The sequence below is a fragment of the Episyrphus balteatus genome, chromosome 1 (genome assembly GCF_945859705.1).
Source record: "Episyrphus balteatus chromosome 1, idEpiBalt1.1, whole genome shotgun sequence".
Taxonomy (NCBI): domain Eukaryota; kingdom Metazoa; phylum Arthropoda; class Insecta; order Diptera; family Syrphidae; genus Episyrphus; species Episyrphus balteatus.
In genome coordinates this window covers 12,116,993-12,125,624 of record NC_079134.1, presented here as the reverse complement: position 1 = coordinate 12,125,624, position 8,632 = coordinate 12,116,993, and the positions used below count along the sequence as shown (strand labels likewise).

The following is an 8,632-nucleotide window of genomic DNA, read 5'->3' as shown; positions in this document are numbered from 1 at the left end:
GATGATGGAAAATCAAATATGTACATGTACATGTACATATTACTTCAGAACAGAGGCCCCAAGAACTATCAATTCTAAGCTAAAAAAAAATTATTATAGGGGTCTCTAAATATTACGAACATATTAAAACATTAAAATAAACCTAAAAATGTATAAGCCATACAAAAAAATGTATGGCGTATACGTACTTTTTTTTGTATCAAACGGGCCCCCAAATATGAAAGGGGCCCCAAAATTTAGTCTTGCCCCGGGGCCCCGACGACTCAACGTACGCCACTGACTTCAACACTCAAAACGTAAGAATTTTTTCATAAATTATATGTATACTTTCATAATATTTAATGAATTAATTCTTAACTTTTGGAAAAATATGAATTTAGAACATAAAAATTATGAACAGATTCTTAAATTTTAAGAATAAGTTCTTAATACTGAATACAGGATAACGGTTAAATATTCGTTATTTTTCGATTAATGAAAAAATACATTCATTTTAAGAAAAAATACATTCATTTTTAAGAAAAAAATACTTTAAAACACAAAATTTATGAATTTCTTACAAATGTAATTTTGAAAAAAGATTTTTCAATTTTAGATAGTGGAGTAACTAAAGCTCAACAATTGGCAATATTAGGGAACCCGGCCGAACAGCTTAGATTTTGATGATCTTTTTTTTCAAACGTCGGTAATTAAAAATACTTTAAAGTCTATAGATTAAAAATTGCCGGTGTTGCCGTTTTGATTTTTTTAAATTTAATTGAAGATTTTTGTGAACAAAAACAAATTTTTTTCAAAATTTTTTCTTAAATTTCATAAATTAATTGATGTCAAAAGATTGTCTAGGAAATTCAAGGAAAAAAATATATGGGAGTGAGGGACAATCTTCCATAGTTCAAGCGATAGATGCAATTTTCTTATTAATTGACTTCAAACACAAAAAAAATATTTGAACACAACAGCAACACCTACAATATTCAAATATACATTTTTTAAAAGCTAGAAGCTTAGTCATATATGTAAAATTAAAATTAAGTTAATTGAATGAACGGCTTTTGAAAGAATAGTAATTGAACTCAGATTTTTGAAAACAAAAATTATTGAAAAAATTTTAACATGTCGTTTTTTAAACATGGTCGTAATATAAAATGCATTTATTTTCAAATTTTTTTGGCCGCATTTACTACGATTTCAAATTATAAAAGGAAATGTCAATATGTATTACGGTTTATGAAAAAAATTAAAAAGTATTTCATTTTCGAAGAACTTTTTTTAATAAAAGTTTTGAAAAAAAATGTAACTTATTTTTTTTTTAAAGTTCAACATCTAAACATAAAATTATTTTGTATTCATTTAATAACCCTTACTGTTGAAAGTTAAATAGCAAAAATTTAAAGTTCCTATTTACCACAGTCTTTGAGAAAATTAATTATTTCAATGCAAAAATTCAGTTTTAATAAAAAAAAACCATTGAAATTGAAGTAATTTTTTATTTTTTTTTCAAAAGTGTGATATATTTTACCTCTTTTGCTTCGAAATTCAACTGATAATATTAATGGCCAAAAATTTTTTTTAAATAAATTCATGTTTTATTAGAAAAAGTTTGGAAAATGTCATTTTAAATTTTTCTAATAACAATTTTTTTTTAATTCTGAGTTTGAGGACCATTTTTTCAAAAAGTCTTGATTAAATTTAGTGGATTTAAATTTAAGAGATAAGAATGAGCTTCTGGCTTTTTAAAAATGTATTTTAAAATATTGTAGGTGTTGCCGTTGTTTTCAAAATATTTTTTTTGCGTTTGAGGTCAGAATGTTAGAAAATTGCATTTACCGCTTAAACGATGGAAGATTGTCCCTTACTGCCTTTTATATATTTTCCTTAAATTAGCTAGAGAATCTTTTGCTATCATTTGTTTTATGAAATTTAAGCAAAAAAAAAATGGTTTTGTTAAAAAAAATTTAATTTTAATTTAAAAAAAACAATACGGCAACACCGGCAATTTTAAATCTATAGACTTTAAAGTATTTTTAATTACCTACGTTTGAAAAAAAAAATCGTCAAAATCAGAGCTGTTCGGCCGGGTTCCCTAATAATTTGCTTTAGTTACTCTACTAAAGGGAAAAAAAGTCAATTATAAAAATTATTTTAACTCATAATACAAATGAATGCAAAATAATAGTGAATTCCGTTTATAAAGGTATGTACAGATTCTAAGATTCAGCAAAAAATTCTTTCCAATTGGATCTAGAAGTTTATGTATTTATTCATAAACTTTCGTATTCGTTCATAAAAAAAAATCATAAAAATATTTTCCATAGGAAAATTTGAATGAAAACTGATTCTTAAATTTTATGAATCTTTCTTAAAACTAAAGTTTTTTTTAAAGAATTTGTGCTTAAATTTAATGAATTTTTCTTAAAATGTATGAATTTTGGTTTATGAACGAGATTCATAGTTTTTAAGAATAATACTTTTTTCAGTGTAATAACAATTCAAAAACGAAATTTTTGATATTAAAGCCTAATACGCTACTGAAGCGAAAAAAAGATAAATAAAATGTACGACTGGATCGCACGTACTTGCTCTTTTAGTTCAAAGTATCTTTATCTTAAATATCTATTGGAAATTTAAGATTTTGTTAAGTTTCGAATTTAAATTTAAAAAAATGGAAAAATAAAAAATTAAATTTTTCAAATTTTTCAAATTTTTTTTTTCAGAAACTTTTTTTAAATTTTTTTTTTACATTTTACACTTCAAAGCCAAATAAGTAATACCTGTCTGTAAACTTTGAATAAAATTGGATTATACTTTGATGAAATTGTACGTATAATGAACTTAAAAAATATGTCAATTTTTGAAAAACTACAAACCCATATTTCCGTTCTCCGAATTTTTTGAGAAAAACTAAAAAAGCAGTTTTGTAAGAACCATAAAGACTATTACGTATTTAATCGAAATTGTTAGAGCCGTTTTCGAGAAAATCGCAATAGCTCGAAAACGGTAGATATGCGTTTAAAAGGAGATATTAAAAAATAAAAAAAAACGGGTCTAGGGAATTACGCAAAAATTATTATTTGGCATATTCTTCACAGCCGAACAAAAAAAATTGTTATAGAAACGAAAATTATACTGATCCAACGCTAACAGCCAATGTTGTCAATCTGATCGAGAAATGGCTGTGGAGTTCATTCCCAATTTGTAAAAATTTTAAACAAAGTTGTAGTTTTATAAAGATACCAGTTGCCTGGTGTTCAAAGGACCTCCAATAAATCGGTGATAAGTAAGTCAAAATCAATTTGCTCGTCAAAATAAAGTTAACTTAATATCGTATTCCCGTGCCAGATTTGAATTGAAATTGATTTTACTGATTTTAACGATTTAACATTTTCAGAAGTTCGTTATACATACAAATGTCATTATGTGAATACGTTTTAAAGATCACTAAATATTCTATAACATTTTAACATAATCATCTTAATCAAGTAATATTTTCACAGTTTTCGAAAGCCTTTCAATTGTTAGAGCACAAAATTTTAGCAATGTGTGCTATTGTAAAGTACCGTAGAATTCCGGATTTAGCGTAAGCTGATCTCTATTATATTTATAAGGTTACTGTACTTAAATTCTCAGTTGAAGATAAAGTTCTAATGCTAATAAAAATTATTTAAAAAAATTTCAAATTGAACTGAATATTCAAATAAAAAAATAAAACAGCTTTTAAGTCCTATTTTTTAAAAATTAATATTTTTTCATGGAAATGAATATTCCCGAGGGTATGTTTTTGTTTTGTTTGCCATTTGACTTTCCTAAACTCTTCCTGCTGTCATCCGTAGAGGCGTGAAATCAATAAGAAAAAATGACTTCATAATTTTCCTCTATTTTACAATAAAAAATATGCCTAAGTGGTCGGGTATAGGTAAAGCAATAAAGTCGTGCCCCTTTAGCTAATAAATAATTGTCTCAATGAATTTACGCACGCACGTGACCCTTTTGTTTGTAACAACTCCCTTGATACTTTTCCCTTTATTACTTTAAGAGTTTTCTGATATAAATTTTCCATGCAAACATAATCATCTAAGCCTTTATGTGACACGTTCAATATCAAATGTTTATTTTGCTTAATTAGTTTGAACATTATGACGGTATCAAAGTGGGAAGACTTCAAACAAAATTATATGAAGGCGTGAGAATTTATAAATTCTCAAAATAAATTTCAAATTTTTTTCTGCAGGTCAAAGACCATAACCGACACAACAAATATTTACGACAACCGTGAGACATTTTGATAGGTGTCACTAAAGTAAAATAACCACCTACATTTTATATTGCATTGTTCTTTGATATAAATATTAAAATTGACACTCGAAAGATCATATTGTTCAAAAAAGGCAAGCTTACATTTTACCTAGTTTGTTTTTTTTTTCGATTAACATGTCAATAAATTCAATAAAATTTATATTAAGCTTACAAATCACACACACATTTTCCATTTTTGAATTATTATTATGAATTTTGCAATCAAACACAAAATCGATAAAAATATTATCAAACAGTCTTTTCAATATCAACAAATATGGATGTGATTATAATTAAAAATGCGTAAACAAAAAAAAGAAGGTTCCATAAGAGTTTTCAGTTTTGAATATAAATCACTTGCGATTTTAATTCATTTCGCGGTGGAAAAGGAAACTAATTTATTACGACACAAAATCACCTTCCTGTAAACTAAGCAATAGTTAGATCATCGGAATAATAAAGCCAAATTGATGGTGGAATTCCATGCTTTTCCTTGAAGAGTCCATTTTCGGTTAAGGTTTTTTTGAAGAACAATCGTCGTCCACATTTGGATCCCTTTGACATATTTTTATTATTAATTTGAGTAAAAAAAAAAACTTTTAATTTTAATGCAAAGCTTACATTAATTGGTTTCATTCTCCAAACATAGCTACTGGCATGGAAGTTGTAAAACTTTTTATATTTTACTAAAATGTCGTAAATTTTATCTTCTTCACAGACTTTCATTAATTGAGTTGTTCCTAATAGAATTAATTAAGTTGTTAAAATTATGTATAACAGAGAGGGTTTTGTTTTAAAATAATAACCAGTAAGAGTGTTTATTATTCGAATTTGTCGTTCTTGCTTTGTTAATTTTCCAATTTTATATTTTGGATCTTGACTCCAAATTTTACCTGAAAATTTAGTTTTGATAAATTAATATATGTATAAAATTTAAAAAAAAATTAAAAGTTGGGTAATTCTACTCAAGTTGATCAATAATAGCTGTGTTTTATTTTTCTCGTGATCCGGATCAGATCATTTATTTATTTGCGAAACATAACATAACAAAACAAAATCCTGCTTTTGTTGTAAAGCTAATAAAAACAATTATCTGATCTGGAACACGAGGAAAATAAAACACAGCTAATATGAAATAAAATGCACGACTGGGTCGCACGAACTTGCTCTTAGAGTAAAAGTTGCTTAAATTTTTAAGACTTTTTATATAGAAATTTGGAAAAAGTATAGGTAAAAAAAAAAAATAAAAAAAAAAATAAAATTCGTTTTTTAAAAAAATAAAATAAAATCTGAAATCAAATTGCCCTCCAAAACAAGTATGCAGTTTTGATTGATATATTAAGATGCATTTTTAGAAAAAGAATTTTCAAAATCGTTAGAGCCGTTTTTTAAAAAACTAATTTTTTATAAATAATTTTTTGGAAAAAAAGTTTTAAAATAAAATTGGTATGCCATTTTGTAGAAATCACTAATCAACATCTAAAAACAAAATTTCAAAAAAATTCAATGTCCCGTTTTCGAAAATTTGATTTTTCAAAAAAAAATTTTCAAAATTTTTTTAAAAACCCAAAAATTATTTTTTCGAAAATTTTATTTTTGGCTTATACTAACATCATATAAATGCTTCTTTACAAAAAGTTTCGTTAAAATCGAATAAATACTTTCGGAGATAATCGGATTTGAAAAAAACGGTTCTATGGCAGGTACCGTTAATAATGATTTTCAAAAAAAAATTTTTTTATTAGAAGATAGACCTTGTCTTAAAACTTACAATTGATTTTTTTAAACAAAATCGTTGGAGCCGTTTTTGAGCAATTTCAATTTTACTAAAATCGGTATATGACAAGTACCGTTATTTTTGGTCCAAAAAAATTAATTCCAAAAACCCCTCTGTAAAGTCGCCAAATAATGCTACCAAGTTTGACATCAATCGGTTCACCCATTTAGGCTGTAGCTTCGTTTACAGACAGACAGACTGACAGACTGACAGACTGACAGACGGACAGACAGACGGACTTTCGGGACCCACTTTTTTGGCATTCTCTACCATCGTAATGTCATGGAAAAATGTTATCTCAACTTTTTTTTTTTGTACGAATGCATAACTTGATATATAGTACCTATATCGCAAGTAAAAAAAGGAAAAATATCGTTTAAGAAATTAAATGATGGTACAATTTAGAGATCTTAATGAAGTCAAGCTTCATGCATATTATGAATTGATTCTTTTTCTTTTTTTTTTTTTATTGTGACTTGGTTCACTTCAGCTTTTAGCCCTCCATATGCCTATCAGTATAGCGCAAAACCTGAAAAGTCCACATGGCTCAGAACAATTTTTTTTAAATTAGCAAAAGATTTTTTAACAAAATGTTCCACATACACCACAGTGACCAGTAAAGTTTAAACTCAAATTGTTGAAAAAAAAATTCTTGACTGGGTCACATGTACTTGCTTTGATGAAAATATATTATGTAGTATCTTGAAAAATTGATAAAAATATTTTAAATTCAATTTTATGAGAAATTTAATACAAAATTAAAACATTTTTTTGTTTTCAAATAGAGCACAGAAACAAATAACATGTAAACGATCCAATCCGTTCTAATCACAGTTATGTGAAAAATAAGACAAAATTTCAAATATGATTTATTTTTTGTTGCAAAAATCAATTTTTTGTTTTTAAAAGTTGAAATGTTGAAAATGGCATACCAACTTTTTTTTTATTAATTCTAAGAAACCGTTCATGAATAAAACATTATTAAAAAAAAAAAGACTTACTAAGACGTTGAACAGTTTGTCTTTTGCACCAGTCGTCATAATGCAAGTTTAGGACTCGAGATAACAATTTTACATGACATTACGATGATGGAGAAAACCAAAAAAGTGGGTCTGTATGTATGTATGTCTGGCTGTATGTACCTCGAGCTACTGCCTTAAGTACTAAAGCGATTTTGTTTTTGTACCGTTGTTAACGTGCTTGTCATAGATCGGTTTTTCTTATTTATGAATTTCTCGTATAAACGGTGATACAGATTTCGACCAAAATTTAAATACAGAAACGTTAAAATAATCATTATATAAAAACACATTTTTGGATTTTAAAAAAATATTTCAAAATTTTTTTTTTTCTTAAAAATATCAAATTTTAAATTTTTTACTTTTACCATAAGAGCAAGTACGTGCGATTCCAATCGTACCTACATTTTATTAATTATCTTATCACGTTATCACGTAAAATTATCGTCAGTCGGTAAGCGTTAAAAACAACAAATTTTTTGTTCCAAAAATACCTGCATATATGGCATACCTCGATTTGTGCTTAAAAACTTATGTATTATTCTTATAATAAATAATTTATAAATTAGCAAAATAGTTTTTTTTGTTTAATTTTTCAAAAAGCGGAAAACTGTAGTTATAAGACAGTATGTACACTTTATAGCGAAAAGTTGTGTAGGTGCACATTCTCAATTCGTAACCTTGGCTAGGCAACCCTATGCTGGTCGACTGGAAGACGAGATTTTTTCTTGTTCATTTAAATCGTAAGCCATTCGGAAATGTTACGATTTGTTTTGGGAAATTGTTTATTTACTAAACATAATGATTTATGTATTTTTTTTTTATTTATTTACCTTCAGTTCTTAACATTTCACTTGTAGTAACTTCAACTATTGGCGGAAAAAGAACTCTCTTCCTTCCAGTTTTAGCTGACGTTTCCATTCGAGGTGTGCCATCTTTATAAAAATATGAACTTAAATCTTTTCCACCAAAACCCAAAATGTATTCCAGATTCTTAAAACAAAAGTCAAATTTTTAATAATTTAAATTCAAACAATTGATTTATTTGTATTACCAAATTCCATGATTCAATTCTATCTTGAAGCAATGGTGTCAAATCGATGACATCTCCATGAATAATCACCCAAAAATTATCGATTTTATCATGAATGACAACTTCGTCATAAATAAAATACTTAATCATTTTTGACAGAATTTTCTATTATATATAGAAAGTTTAAATCTACTTAAGAAATAAACAATTCATTGTTTTTCAATAAAATCGAATAGAATAAAATAAAGTAATTTTTCTCTATTTGCATTAAGGTCCAATTTATTCACACTCCATTAAATTTAAAGTCGCCATTAAAAAAGGGAAATTTTAAAATTTGTACCTATGCGATTTGACAGTTTTATAATTTTTAATGGAGCCTTTAAAAATAATGGAGAGTGAATAAATTGGGCCTAAGTGCCTTTTATTTACAAAACAAAGCAAATCCGCTCCTGAACAATTTTCATGAATAAGTTCATGGTTCCATAGAAATCTTTCCCAAATAAACAAACA

General features: G+C 26.5%; 1 protein-coding gene across 1 annotated transcript; it reads right to left on the bottom strand.

The window, feature by feature from the left end:
• Positions 1 to 4,552: 4,552 nt before the first annotated feature.
• LOC129906657 (cytochrome b5 domain-containing protein 1) lies at positions 4,553 to 8,285 on the bottom strand. Its single transcript, XM_055982492.1, has 5 exons — positions 8,144 to 8,285; positions 7,923 to 8,082; positions 5,100 to 5,186; positions 4,915 to 5,033; positions 4,553 to 4,848 (listed from the first exon to the last, which is right to left on the bottom strand). Exons 1-5 carry the CDS (start codon positions 8,270 to 8,272, stop codon positions 4,723 to 4,725), a joined length of 621 nt encoding a protein of 206 aa, XP_055838467.1. The 5' UTR covers positions 8,273 to 8,285; the 3' UTR covers positions 4,553 to 4,722.
• Between the last annotated feature and the right edge of the window lie 347 nt (positions 8,286 to 8,632).

Bases quoted from the DNA above. Each gene is read 5' to 3' on its own strand.
- LOC129906657 (XM_055982492.1), bottom strand. From the start codon at position 8,272: ATGATTAAGTATTTTATTTATGACGAAGTTGTCATTCATGATAAAATC. The intron at 8,083-8,143 runs GTAATACAAATA...TTTTGTTTTAAG, and splicing joins GAATTGAATCATGGAATTTG to AATCTGGAATACATTTTGGG. The intron at 5,187-7,922 runs GTAAATAAATAA...CTAAATTTTCAG, and splicing joins TGAAATGTTAAGAACTGAAG to GTAAAATTTGGAGTCAAGAT.